Below are 14600 nucleotides of genomic sequence, written 5' to 3' on the forward strand. Positions count from 1 at the left end.
TTGTGGGGATACCAAATTCAGACATAGCGGCATACAGGTAACTCCTTTCCGAACTGTCGAATGCAGCTTTGAAGTCGACGAAAATATGGTGTGTGTCGATTCTCTTTTCATGGGTCTTTTCCAAGATCTGGCGTATTGTGAATATTTGGTCGATGGTAAACTTTCCAGGTCTGAAGCCACACTGATAAGGTCCAATCAGTTGGTTGACGGTGGGCTTCAGCCTTTCACACAATACGCTCGCTAGAACCTTATAGGCGATATTTAGAAGACTAATCCCGCGGTAATTGGCACAAATTGCAGGATCGCCCTTCTTATGGATTGGGCAGAGCACACTTAAATTCCAATCGGCAGGCATGCTTTCATCCGACCATATTTTGCATAGGAGCTGATGCATGCACCTTACCAGCTCCTCGCCGCCATGTTTGAATAGCTCAGCCGGCAGTCCGTCGGCGCCCGCGGCTTTGTAGTTCTTTAGCCGTGATATTGCTATTCTCACCTCGTCATGGTCGGATAACGGAACGACAATTCCGTCGTCAACGATTGGGGTATCGGAATCTTCACATTCTCTATGACATGCGCAGCTGTCACCGTTTAACAGGTTCGAGAAGTGTTCCCTCCATAATTTAAGATTGCTCTGTACGTCAGTCACCAGATCGCCGTCTTTGTTCTTACAGGACAACGCCCCGGTCTTAAAACCTTCTGTAAGCCGCCGAACTTTCTGGTAAAATTTTCGGGCGTTGTTTCTATTGGCCAGCATCTCAAGCTCCTCACACTCACGTATTTCGGCCTCTCGTTTCTTCTGTCGGATAATACGTCTCTCTTCCTTTTTCAGCTCTCTGTAGCGATCCCACATGGCTCGCGTTGCGCCCGATCGCAGCGTGGCTTCTTCTGGCTGTCTGTTGTGATTGCAGCTTTTCGATGTCGAACATTCTTTGCGTAGGTAGATGTACGTTTTTTGCTGCACAGAGGCGGGTGCGCAGTTTGGCTGCAGCAAAGTAATGATCCGAGTCGATGTTGGGTCCTCGGATCGTACGTACATCTAATACACTAGATGCGTGTCTTCCATCTATCACAACATGATCGATCTGTTTTCGCGTTTTTCGATTAGGAGACAGCCAGGTAGCTTGGTGTATCTTTTTATGCTGGAATCTGGTGCTGCAGACTACCATGTTTCGGGCCCCGGCGAAGTCGATCAGCCTCTGTCCGTTACCGGATGTTTCGTTGTGCAGGCTGAATTTTCCGACTGTGGGACCAAAAATTCCCTCCTTGCCCACCCTGGCGTTGAAGTTGCCAAGCACGATTTTTATGTCGTGGCGGGGGCAGCGCCCATAGGAACGTTCCAAGCGCTCATAGAAGGAATCTTTGGTCGCATCGTCCTTCTCTTCCGTCGGGGCGTGGGCGCAAATTAGCGAGATGTTGAAAAACCGCGCTTTGATGCGGATTATTGCGAGACGCTCGTCCACCGGAGTGAACGACAGTACTTGGCGACGAAGTCTCTCTCCCACAACAAATCCGACACCGAATTTGCGCTCCTTTACATGGCAGCTGTAGTAGACGTCGCAAGGTCCTATGGTTTTCTTACCTTGCCCTGTCCATCGCATCTCTTGGATGGCAGTGATGTCAGCCTTTACTCTCACGAGGACATCAACCAGCCGGGCAGAGGCACCTTCCCCATTAAGGGACCGGACATTCCAGGTGCATGCCCTCAAATCATATTCCTTATTTCGTTTACAGGGGTCGTCATCAGTGTTGGAAGTTCTCATCCGAGGCTTTGTGTATGTTTTCATTGGGGGAGGTTTTTAAGTGGCGGGTCCCAAACCCAGCGCACAACCAGCTATCCTGGAATGCTTCGCCTTCTCACGTTAGCTCACTCCCGAACGGGTGTTCGGAAGCTACCCAGAGGATACGTAGGCTAATCCCGGCCGTTGTGAGCTGCTTGAACCATATGTAGAAGAATCGTCCTGGCCACTCCCAAGTGAATGGCGATCAGTAACTTTCCCCACTAGCGTGGACTTCTACACATGGAACCATCCGCCAAGTAAGAAAATTAAATTAGGAAAATAAAAGAATATGAGGTTCATTTGATATTTTCAATGGGGCAAATTTGACAAAGAGCAGTTCAGTATCAAGAAACATCTAAATATTGCTAAGCGGATATTTCATAACCTCTCGAGTGCTGCCGTAACTGAAAGGATCGGTGCGTAACTACCATTCGGAAGTGCGTAGCCTCAAAACCTGTTGTGCGTACGAAACACCAATTGAAAGGAAAAGTTTTTCTAATGGTAGTCGCTCTTCGGCAGACAATGGCAGACATGAAAAATCATATGCCATTCGTTTTATGGAAGACATAAAGACCCACGCCACGTAAATCAGAAAATTAGAGATTAGTGGGAAAAGGCATAAAATGGACATGGGACGATATTCGGCTGGAACTAAGACGTGCAACCATTTGTACAACAAAGGTTTTCCTTTGCCGAGCGAGTCCACTATTTCCCACTGCTGTCGGATATATCATCCGAAAGCTCAAATCAAGCGTATATGGTTTAAATGAGCCTTCATTTACATGGGTCGCCACGATTTCCAAGGGGGTATTGGTCAAACCAAGTGCTAATTTTTTGAAAATTAAGCTTTTAGAAGCAGCATTTGCTAAATTGAATAAACATTAAATACCGACGGTATTAAATCATGACAACACTTGCCTTTGTGAAATTTGTATAATATTTCCACAAATCAAATAAAAGTCCAACCAAAGCAGATAAACTACTTAAAAACTTTTTATGTCAAAAGATAAATAGAGTTTTGCGGCATTTTGTTAAGGGGTTATATACAGTTAGAAGGCCGAAAAAAGCGAATTTTCCAGAATTTTTTCTGAAAAAAGTTTTAATTTTATTGGTCTAAAAATTTGTACACATATATTTCCAGAAAGACCTTTTGCGGTGACTACTATACCTCTGAACTGGATTCTCTGAAATTAAAAAACCAAACAAATTTGGTTAAAGTAATGTGAAATCTAGTAATTATTCGAAGGAATAAGCAAAATAAATTTTTTTGACAAAATGACGCTTTTTAAAAAAAAACCGATTTTTTACCAAAATTTCGGCCTTAAATTGTTTATAAAAAATATTTGTTGGTGAGAAAAAATGTCGCTTTCTCGAAAAAAAAAACCGATTTTTGACCAAAATTTCGGCCTTAAATTGTTTATAAAAAATATTTGTCGGTGAGAAAAAATCTTCGATTAATTACTAAAAAATATATTTAAAAAGCTCGTGTTAGCTCTTAAATACATACATATATGTACATTAAGAAAAAAATAAATAAATAAAATCGATTTTTTGAAAATTCTAACTGTATACCTATAACCTCTTAAGTCATATTTTGAATTTGATAAACGTGTTTACTACCGATTTATCGTAAATTTAAATCATCTGTCTATTGCGTGCACAATTGTACCGATGTGTTGTTTTCATCCGCTTTCTTATGTGGAGTAATGCATTTATTGAAATGAGGGATAAACGGATACGAATTTTGCTGGTGAAAATATTAATTGTGCTGTAATGCGCCCAAACTGTTGCATTTGAATATGGCAATGACAAGAGGTTAATTGCCAATTTTTCAAACGGATTCAGACCAACTGCGATAGGGAATTTAAATCTACAGGTCCTTGCAAATTCAATCCTGGCAAAGCTTTGAATATTTCATGTTTTTAACTATCAATGAAAAATGGGTGCACATTGTATTCGAGGTAAGAAAAAAGTACTAAAACGGGCATTAGGCACTCAACCATTTTTTTCTGTCGTTTTAATTTTCGAAAAGCACAGGTCCGCAATTATAGCAAACATTTTCTCATCTTTGCTATGTCTGCTTTTTCCCGCTGAACGCAGAATTGTTACCAGTCGTTTCGCAAATGTGCAGGATTCGTCAGAACGACTCTATTTGAAAATTATAATTTTTTTTTTTATAAAAATAAAAGTAGCGGGTCGGGATTAGCATAATTGACGGGATTAGTGTAATGGCGCATGAGCAATTTTAGGCAAAGTATTATGATTTATTTAACAGCACTTGGTGAAAATGTTAAGCTAAATACACACCAGGCAACCGTTGAAGCAACGGTTGCAGCAACGTGTTGCCTTTGTTTAAGAAACACGTTGCGACCGTTGCTTCAATCTCAGTATTGTGTATAACTGTGGTGCAGGAAAGGTACAAGCGGAAGATACGTAAAATTAAATTTTTTAAATGATCGACGAAATGCGTAAAATTACTTCTCTTATTATGATTGACGAACTTTTGTACGAAAATGAGGAAGAAGAGATGCAACAAAAGAAGAGAAAAAAAATCTGGTCCAAAAATTGGCTTTTAAAAAAATCGAATTTTTGAACGAGAGGCTGCTGAAAGAACTGAAGGAAAATGAGCCAGCGGACTATAAAAATTACATGAGGATGGACGAAGCCCTGTTTAGAAAATTGTTGGACTTCGTAAAGGCCAAAATAACGAAACAAGATACCATAATGAGAGAGGCAATATCAGCAGAAATTAGACTGGCAATAACTTTGCGGTATCTTGCAACAGGAAACGCTTTTGCGGACTTGAAATTTTTATCAATTTTATTGTATTTATTTTTTAATTGTTCGTATGCTTTTTTTCTAAAATTTTTATTTTTATATTTTTCACTTTTTATATCCCACAGCTCTCTCAAATTTTTATATTACTTAATAAAATTAACATAATTTTCACTATTTTCAATTGCCATTTTTTCATTTTTCACTTTATTTTACTCCGCACGAACCTTCTTCTTTGCTTGTGTTCAACGAACTGAACGAGTAAAAGCAGTAAACAATGATATACACGAAGCAACGGTTGCTGCAACCTATCCCAAAAATCAAATTTATTTGATATTTCAGGCAACGGTTGCAGCAACACGAAAATCATTTGGCAACACAGCTACACACGAGGCAACGGTTGCTTCAACATGGCCGAGTTGCTGCAACGGTTGCCTGGTGTGTATTTAGCTTTAGGGAGTGGTTTTTGAACAACTCTAAGTACCCACAAAATTCCGGAAATAATAGTTTTAAAATTTACAATGAAACAATTATTTCCTTCAAAATGTCTTCAGTAACTTCCCCATGGTTTGTCACATTTTAATATATTTTCTTCTAAATTTCACTACAATCACACACATATTTTTACTTGTTCCTATACTTGTATTCAAAATATTTCAATAAAAATGAAATACAAATGCATTTATCAATATCATCGCTTCCCAATTTTAAACGAGAGTTAAGAATTCATTGGAAGTGACAGCAGTATTGTGTTGCCGGATGCGTGCAAATGAAAATAAAAATACGAACAAAAATGAAGTATTTCAGTTAAATGTTGATGATGGGAATGGGGGTTATCTCCATACTACACGCATACATATGACATTTTAATTTATGAGGGTTGATTGTTGGAAGCGCGGTAAGGAGTTCGACGCAAAAATACTGTGAATAACCTAACCGGAGTCGAACTGGTGAGGATTATTTTTTTGAAGCGTGATCGAAGGCTGCCCACGCGAAAAGAAGTTTTACGGAAAATTCAACAAATTTACCATACAAACAACCTTCTAGTCAGTGTCTCTGTAAAAATATACCTGCGCACCGCCTTCGTTATTTTTGGAGGTGTGTGGCAACACTAACCTTTCGATAAATTACGCTATTTTAACAATAAATTTATGAAAATATGTAAGCCTCTGGAGCGTGCAGGTTTCAGTTTTAAAATGGGGCTACAAGCCTATTTTTAAAGCATGCGGCATTGTACTGAATATTAGTATTCCATAGCAAAAAACAAAAAAAGACTACCCATTTTAAGGCGTACTTTTTCAGATATGAATTTATAATTAAAATAACACAGTTTTCCAAAGCTCTTCGTCCTCGGTAACGTCTTCACTTCATATTTTAAGATAATATTGCCTTTTGACTTTAATAAAATCTTTTGTTTCATTTGTTTTTATCCGATTGGATACACCCGCGTCCGGACATTTTCCTACAAACGAAATAGCTCGGTGTGGCAATACTACACTTAGGAATGAAGTTGAGAAAAACATTTGTTTACATTTTGCACAATATTCGAAGTAAGGAACCAAACTGTTTGATCATTTATGTATGTAAATTAAATAAAAATAACTTTTGTGTATTACGTGGATAATTTTAATTTTTAGTGATTTTTTTTATATTACCAGCTGCCTTCTGGTACTCGTTATGGCCCAAACCTCGCGAAATTCAGAGACGGAAGCTCTTACATTACGCAAATTGATTTTGAATGCCCGGAAACCGTTTGTACTACGTAATTTTAAAATGAACTGGAAATATTTTGAGCAATCGCTAGAAGAATGGTGTTTAAATTATGACAAAGCAACGAATTCCCTAACAGAATTCGAGGTAATGCCTTGCAATCAAGGCAATCAATCGCCACATTGGGAACGCAGCCGAAAATCTAAACGAATGACATTATCACAATTTTTAGAAAAACAAAAATTAGCAACGGCAGATAAATGTTGGATTGGACTTAACTATCAAAGATTAAACAATTTGCCAGCAACACTTAAAGAAGGAATTGATTTTTCAAGGTTGGGTTTTAGCGAAGTTACCGACGAATGTAATTACTGGCTGTGCTCTAGGCAAACGAATACGCCATGTCACTACGACACCTACGGATGTAACATTGTAGTACAAGTTTACGGCAGGTATTAGCATATTATATATATTATAATATATATATATAGTATATAAATTCCAGGAAGTCATGGCTGCTTTTCCCACCAAAAACTCCGCTGACTTGCACAAGAATACCTTATGAAGAGTCTAGCATTTACTGTGAAGAAAATATTTTTGCACCAAACATTGAAGAGGTGCAACAACTGTCAAAAATTGGCAGTTCCGCCTATAGATGCATTTTAAATGCAAAGGATGTATTGATCGTGCCCAGACATTGGTGGCATTATGTTGAGGCTATGGACGTCTCATTAAGCATTAACTACTGGATACCGTTAGAGAATGATAGAGAAGAACAATTACAGGAATGCATTGTTAAGATTTTAATTGAGCGCTTTGTGAAAAGTAGCAACCAGGAAGAGCGAAATTACATTCTTAATCCTAATCAGGTAAATTAGTGCCTAAAGCGTAAGCGCATGTAAAAAAATACTAAACAAATCTATACTTTTCAGGAGGGCGAAATAAAAGATGATTCAGAAATATTTGACATTTTAAAATATTTGTATGAGAACTCTAAAGATAGTGGTCCAAAAGTAAAGGCCCGCCGACTTAATATCTCATCTTGTCCTTATCAGTACTTGGATGAACTGGAGTGCCAAAACCTAATAAAAGAGTTGCCCGAAGGAATGGTAGAATATCTCGCACCTATGGCAAAGTTCGACTACGAGGCCTTACTAAATAAAAATGCACAGCGTTTTAAATTAATAAAAACAAACTCAGAACTCCACCAATTAAATGACATCAAAAAGGCCTTAATAAACAGTTTTTGTGCTCCTACAGTAATAGAACAAATCAAAAAAGAATTTTTCAAACGCTATCAATCGTGAAGAACTAGCATTCGTCACTATTAAAAAATGTTTTTGGTTTAACATGATTTTTTATTGATAATTTTCGATAGTTTCGTTTCTGTATATTGTATGTATGTATGCATAGGTATATGTAAGTTCACGAGTATATATATGTTTTGTTGCAATACATTTGATTAATAATACTAAATAATCAACTCTGACTGAAAAAAATTACCAATATGAGAATTCAAGTGCAAACATTTACTATTATAAAACCAATTCCCATGCTACACAATTGGATATCATAAAACAAAGACGAATAATTAACAACGCACTGTAATTGTGGATGAGTTGTAAAAAATGTCTACCAGCCTGGTGGCTTTTGGTTTGGATATCCTCCTTGCTGATGAGCAAAGCTACCTGGGTAAGTTCCATAGTGACCCGGCTGAGGTCCCTGCGGAAAACCACTGTACTGAAATGGTGCTAAGTAGAGATAAAATATAAAGCCATATAAATAAAATGTCACCAAATTTGTAATTTCAAATGTTAGCGCATACTTCCTGGGTAAGGCAGCGTTGCATATGGATTAAATCCTTGTGGCATTGGTGGTGGAACGTATGTGGGATAAGGGACACCCGGTGTAGCACCATATGGCATTGGCATGCCTTGCATTTGATGCGGGTAAGGCACATTACCGGCCGATGGTGTAGGTGCATCCGGAACTGAGGACACCGAACTGGATGGACTAACATCTAAAAAACGATTTCATTAGAATTTTCAAATCAAAAGAAATGTGTATTTCAAATACCACTTCCTGATGTAGATGCGTAGTGCGACGGTAGTGTTGGCGTTGGTCCAATTGTTGGGCGGCTCGACTCTGTTGTTAAATCTTTGAGAAGTTCTTCCTTTTCTGTTTTGCGCGCAAAGCAAAAATCTGTTATTTTATTTTGGAATACGACCAAAAGCTCTGTTAAATCATTGTAAAATTTGGTGCCTTCTTTCAAGTTGCCCAATAACTCAATAAAGCTGTCATAGGCCGTTGCCAATTCTTGATAAAGTTTATCTCGCGAACTGCCACAGCTACCGGTTTCGGTCACGAAGTTCTTGTGAGCTTCTTGAATGTCACTAATAAGTGTCACCTGACGTTCTACATTCTCCTTTACTTGCGATTGTAGTGGATTTAAAACTTTTCCAATTAGAGCCAAGGAAATAGCTGGTTCATCTATAGCACCATCTTTTTGTAAAGCGGACAAAAATTCGTCTTTCATATTAAAAGTAGAAGACTTTAGCTCCAACTCGATTGCATCGCGTTCCGCCTTAATGGTTTCTACCGACTCCATAAGGTTTTTCAATTTTTGAACACTTGGACAATTCGGATCGATGTTTCCGCCAGCTGATGGAACTGCCTCCTGTATTTGCTCAGGAGCCATTGAGAGCAATTCAATACCCTAAAAATTATACAAAAGTAATAAATATATGATTTCTGGCTTAATTTTGGAATGTATATATATCGTCCCCTTAGTATAATAATAGCCATGTGCTCATAGGCTATTATTTCTTTATTCAATTTTTGGATTCTCCATCGTCGATTTTATATGTGGTCAAAATTTTGTCAAATTCTAGTTCCACAAAGTGGGTCAAAACGTCAGTCAAAAAATAATAAATACTTACAGACATAACGAGATTTGAGTGAGAGCTACTTTCAACAAAAAGTTTGAAACTCATTTTCTCAAAACATCAAAAAATTGATAGGCTATTTTAATACTAAGGGGACGATATATATATACATATGTATTTTGGTCTTTATCAAAGAAAAATTGTAAAATGTACTGAATTTCAGTTGACTTTCATTGTTAGCACCCTGTAACTCACAACTGAGTGGAACAAACAAAAAACAGGGGAAGATTTTTTTTTAGTGTGAATTGTCACTTTGACAATGAACACAAACTTTAAACTCTTAGATCAATACTTTAGGAGATATCGATCACTACAGCCATATACCGAGATAATAGTATTTTCGTTCCCACGACCGTCGGTTCTACGTTACCGGAACGACCCGGATTTATATCCGGCCAAGGACTGTCATTTCAGCAGCATTCCCCATGTATGTATGGGGAATGTTTATGCTGTTAAAACTACAACATATGTAATAGGGGATTTCTTTTTCATGCCAGAAATAATCTTGGAGGATTGCCATTGCCTGCTAAGTAGCGACGGCTATTAGAAAACACTTTCTATCATTTGGTGTTTCGTGCGCGGGGTTCCGAATGGTAGTCATTCACTAACCCATTCGACTACGGCAGCCGTAGAACAAGGCCAAATAAAAATTTTAGCACAAAAACTTTTTTAGGGAATAAGCAAAATAACGTAACGCTTATTTTTGTGCATAAAGTTTGGATCTTATATTTTTATTTAGGAAAACAAATGAGTTCCTGAACTTATTTATATTCTTAAATTTCACTTACCTTTTGGTTATTCTCAAACTTTTGACGCACAATTTTGTCCGCTTCAATTGCATTTGTAATAACTTCTCGATATTTTTTTGCATTTTTACGGAACATTTCTGTGAGATTATCGGAAGGAATGCGTGTCCATTTAGTTTTAAATTGATTTCGCAATTGATTGTCAGAGTCACGCTCTTCATCCAGTAGACGTTCGGTTTCATCCAAAATTTCACGATTTCGCTGTAACAACTCTGGCAGTTCCTTCAGATAGGTATTTATACTCTCGATGCCTCCTTTATTACGAACATCGACTGCCTTTTCACGCAGTGATGGCGGTAGACCGCTGCCTGCATCAGTCGTCTCAACGGCAGCTGGTAAATTCAAGCTGGCCAACACGCCATTTAAAGTTTGGGTGGCCTCACGGAGTTTCATTATCTCAACATTCACAATTTCATTTTTACGCATATCAGATGCTGTCAAAGCACGATGTAGCTCGACTGGCACTAATTCCGAGAATATGTCCCTAAAGTTACTTGCCATAGGTGAAGACAATGGCAAAGCTTTCGCCAATTGAGCTTTTCCTGGAGAGGGCAGGGAGCTTACATCCGGTATCATTTCATTGTAAATGAACTCATTATCTTTTGTCGATTCCTCCAAATTTCGTCTGGCACGAGTAAAAAATTCATCAAGGTAATTTGAAATGCCGGATCGGGTTTGTGCCGCTTTAAATAACTCGACAGCCGAACGCAATCGCGCAATTTCCTCACCAATCTTCTTAGAAGCTCGACATACTAAACTCTGGTATAGTTGTGTAAGGGCATGAAATCCAGCCTGTTTGCCAGCAATGGTTGGTATCCATTCCTTGTCCCAAATATTTCGGACGCTTTCCTTTTGCATAGCCCGCAACACGTCAGCATAAAACTCTTCGCATTGGCAACAAAGTTTAGCCACAATTTGGTCCTTCATATTGTCTGAAAATATTAATTTCGATAGGCTAATAAAATTCTCCATAGTAGATGCTTATTAGCATTTACCTTTTATAGCTTTTAAAATGAAAACTTCTTGTGCTTGGGCCACCATCAGTGCTTGTAAGCAAATTAACGTATCCTGACTCAAGTCCGGAGTGGGTTCCGAAGGTATGGCAGCTGGTGTAGCACCTTTGAGGTACTGGAATATGCCAGCACTTTGTTGCAGTAGCTTCAGGGCAACCTTTAAACCTTCATCGCTATCCAGAGCTTGAGATGCTGCAACACTGCTTTGTAGAGAAGCAATATTGAAAAGGATGCATACCTTTTCGTACAGCAGTGATGTATGAGCTGTACATTTAAATGCAAATTATATATAAATATTTTTTTTTCCTTTACCACAGTTTATATATTGTTCTTACTTAAACTAATGCGACCGCCAAAAATGGAACCTTTGTCGAACGCATCTTTCCACTTGAACGGAATTTGGAGCTCATTTACAGCAATTTTGGTTTCCAAAGCACATATTTGATCGTAGTAGCTATATTAAGACAAAGAACATAAGCAAAATGGTTCAGCTTCCGCTTCTTTGGGAATCATTTATGGGGCTCAGGTATTTATTGCAATTCGATATAGTTTTTTTTTTCACAAAAGTATATACAAATATTATATTAAAAGTTACAAAAGAAATCATGACTCATATTTGTTATGGTTCAAACTTCACATACATACAAACATACATAGTGGTACATGTATTTTATATATATGCATACACCTAAGTTTAATTAGATACTCACGCGTAGGCTACTTCTAGTGAGGATTCATATTTTTCGAAAAACTTCCATATTGCTGTGTTGCGTTGCTTTGCGAACTCGTTTACAGCTTCCAAATATTTGGCCTTTTCCTCTGCATTAGCTCCACTGTATGTACTTTGGATAAGATTATTTAGCGGCTTAACAATTTCTTCCTCTGACGGTTTCTTTGGTGGCACAGCAAGTATTTTTGACATCGCGAATCTTTTTCTCGTAAATACTGTGAATATTTTTTGCAAAAGATTGGGAATTAAATTTTTACTGCTGTTTCCGAATTGACTAATGGATGACGACTTAAATTCTTTTCCAGTGTCTCTTCAGATTTTATTTCATATCTCACTATCCGGTTTATCAATTCTCTTTGTCACTTTGCTTCGATATTCGTTTAGTGTGACCAGAATACTAAACTTGAAAATTAAAATTCTAAAAATGTAAACCTCTCATGGAACCCAAATTGATAATAATCGTTTCTTTCCTTGGTTTCACTCAAGGCGCATTCATTAAAGGTGTTGGCACAAGACCAACAACAACGTTTTGTACATTGGAATGTCACGACAAAAGAAAGTAGAAAAGAAAAGGACGAAATATGTTGCTCAACCGAAATGAAATTGCAGCTAGAAGCTTACGACGATAGTGCGAATGAAACGACTTTTCGTTATTTCATATTATGCTGACATCCAGATGGGCACGGTGAAAGGGGAGGAAACCCAATCAGCTGGTTTACCGATACCATCTCTAATAGATAGTCTTGGTTTCACTTATTCTTCTCTTCTATCATCTATTTGGTTGTTCTGTTTCTATGCTGACGTCACGGCCTGGGATAATAATATGTAACCATATGAAGAACGTCAGCAATTTTTCCCTAAAAAGTCGTCTAAAAGTTTATAAAATATTTGTAAAGAGCGTTTGTTTTTTTTGTTCATTGTGATATTTTTGGTTTTAACAAAAGAAAATGATTTGATTTATTTGTTCAAAAACATCTATTGTTATAACATTTAAAGATTTTCTAGATTTATGAAGATTTTTAGTTCTGCTCATTGCCATTTGCCAAATTAGAAATATATTTAATTTCGTGACGTCAACAATTTAAAATTTTACAAGCACTGTTAAAGAAACACAGCTCCAAAATAAATGTGTGATTCTATTGTTGTTGTTGTAACAGGAGAAACATTCCAACAATTGTTTAGCGCAAGCTGCTGGAGTAACAGTCCTTGGCTGAGTATAAGTCCGGGTTGTTCCGGATTTGTGTAATTCTATTCGAGATAGTTGCTTTCTGTCTTCACTTAAATTATCACTTAGAGCATCTCGATTTGTGTAAACCACTTCTCTTGCAAATTTTTAGAGCTCTTTTAAGAGTAAGTTTACGAGGTATACATGGTTTACAAGTCATTTAAGCGTTTAGATGAAAACCCATAGTCCCGATTTACACGAGGAGACATCTGGAAGGGAGACACTGGAAATTCTCTTTTGATGTTTCATTGGCGTACACACGGGCAAAAATGTTTCCGCGACATTTTGACATTTAATACTTTAGCATCGTCTGGTTCGGATGTATTCAAGCACGCGCTTACATGTAAAGCAGAGAGCGTTCGACAACAAATATATGAATGAAAAATGCAAACTGGTTTAAATAATTTGTTGTTTTTTTTATTGAAATATATTTATAAATTCTTATACTTGAATAAAAAAAATTAAATTAAAAATACTTCATATGTAAATAATTAACTTAAAATTAAATTGAGTATCTAGAAATGCAGGGAAAAATTAGAAATCAACATGAACATGTCCCATAACTATTTTAAATTATACCTACTTTATAAATCTTTCAAAATCTGAAATTTTAATATGTTATTCACAACATCAATGGTTATAGAATCATATTATTATTTCAAGTAATTCGTTTTTTATGAAAAAACCCGATTTTTAGGTTCAAATTCAAAACCGCGCCATTTTGTAACTTTTTTTTCTATTCTAGTACAGTCATACGAGTACTGATTAATATTTTTTTTTGGGTTTTTGTGTTTCAGATAAATAGAAGAGCCAAAACGGACAATACCATGCAGGTACAATTTCTCGGGAGGGCCAACATCAGCGCCATTTTTTAAATAAAGAAAACCCTTTTTAATTTTTGTCTGTAAAAGAAGTTAAATAAAAAAGCCTACACAATTTAAACATCGTTTTTCATTTTTTGTATTGTAAAAAAAATTCCTGAGTTTTACAGACTACAAAAGGTGGCGCTCTCCGACAACAACTATTTAATTTGTCGCGATTTTGACAACCGATGACGTTAACGCTGCAGATAAATAAAAGTAAGAAAGGTTACTGGTTCGTAAATATGGTATGCTTTGGTAATATTGTAGTTTTGTAGTTACAAAGTAATAAAAACGAAGTTAAAAAGTAATTTTTCTTACTTATTTTGTTATCTAGAGAGCTGACGTCATTCTTGATGAATGTCCTCATATAATTGCATGTATACATAGTCACTGTACAGATCCATAAGTAAAAGCACTCTTGGCAGGTCGTCAAAAAATGCGCACAGCTGAGTTTACTTGATTCCAAAACGTACTTTGATGTAACATGATTGCATAAAAAAAGATTAAATTTCATAGAAAACCTTATCAAAAAGTCTACAAAATTACGTAAAATTGCAGATATTTCGGAATAAGAAGCTATATTACAGCTAAGAAACATATTAAAAATATTTGTTTTTGTAAATTTTTCTATCTATTTTATTTATTTTCCTTTTTTTTTTTTTTTGTTTAAGTCGATATTAAATTTTTTGTAATGTTAGCATAAAAATTCTAATTTGGCATAGCAACACCACCAATATGCTCAAAAAAAATAC

General features: G+C 36.8%; 2 protein-coding genes across 2 annotated transcripts; one reads left to right on the forward strand and one right to left on the reverse strand.

Moving 5' to 3' along the window:
- Positions 1-6057: 6057 nt before the first annotated feature.
- LOC129236236 (HSPB1-associated protein 1) lies at positions 6058-7596 on the forward strand. The gene is made up of 4 exons (XM_054870496.1): positions 6058-6135; positions 6215-6718; positions 6772-7135; positions 7199-7596. The coding sequence occupies exons 2-4, from the start codon at positions 6234-6236 to the stop codon at positions 7571-7573; spliced, it is 1224 nt and encodes a 407-aa protein (XP_054726471.1). The 5' UTR covers positions 6058-6135; positions 6215-6233; the 3' UTR covers positions 7574-7596.
- A 178-nt stretch (positions 7597-7774) lies between these two features.
- On the reverse strand, positions 7775-12083 carry LOC129236237 (programmed cell death 6-interacting protein). Its single transcript, XM_054870497.1, has 7 exons — positions 11741-12083; positions 11366-11484; positions 11013-11294; positions 10000-10949; positions 8343-8982; positions 8092-8286; positions 7775-8017 (listed from the first exon to the last, which is right to left on the reverse strand). Exons 1-7 carry the CDS (start codon positions 11950-11952, stop codon positions 7899-7901), a joined length of 2517 nt encoding a protein of 838 aa, XP_054726472.1. The 5' UTR covers positions 11953-12083; the 3' UTR covers positions 7775-7898.
- Between the last annotated feature and the right edge of the window lie 2517 nt (positions 12084-14600).

This window comes from Anastrepha obliqua, chromosome 1, assembly GCF_027943255.1.
Source record: "Anastrepha obliqua isolate idAnaObli1 chromosome 1, idAnaObli1_1.0, whole genome shotgun sequence".
Lineage (NCBI taxonomy): Eukaryota > Metazoa > Arthropoda > Insecta > Diptera > Tephritidae > Anastrepha > Anastrepha obliqua.

Coding starts and splice junctions, on each gene's coding strand:
- LOC129236236 (XM_054870496.1), top strand. CDS start 6,234: ATGGCCCAAACCTCGCGAAATTCAGAGACGGAAGCTCTTACATTACGC. Junction 6,719..6,771: donor GTAGTACAAGTTTACGGCAG/GTATTAGCATAT, acceptor TATAAATTCCAG/GAAGTCATGGCTGCTTTTCC. Junction 7,136..7,198: donor ACATTCTTAATCCTAATCAG/GTAAATTAGTGC, acceptor TATACTTTTCAG/GAGGGCGAAATAAAAGATGA.
- LOC129236237 (XM_054870497.1), bottom strand. CDS start 11,952: ATGTCAAAAATACTTGCTGTGCCACCAAAGAAACCGTCAGAGGAAGAA. Junction 8,287..8,342: donor CGCATCTACATCAGGAAGTG/GTATTTGAAATA, acceptor ATCGTTTTTTAG/ATGTTAGTCCATCCAGTTCG. Junction 8,018..8,091: donor AACGCTGCCTTACCCAGGAA/GTATGCGCTAAC, acceptor ATCTCTACTTAG/CACCATTTCAGTACAGTGGT.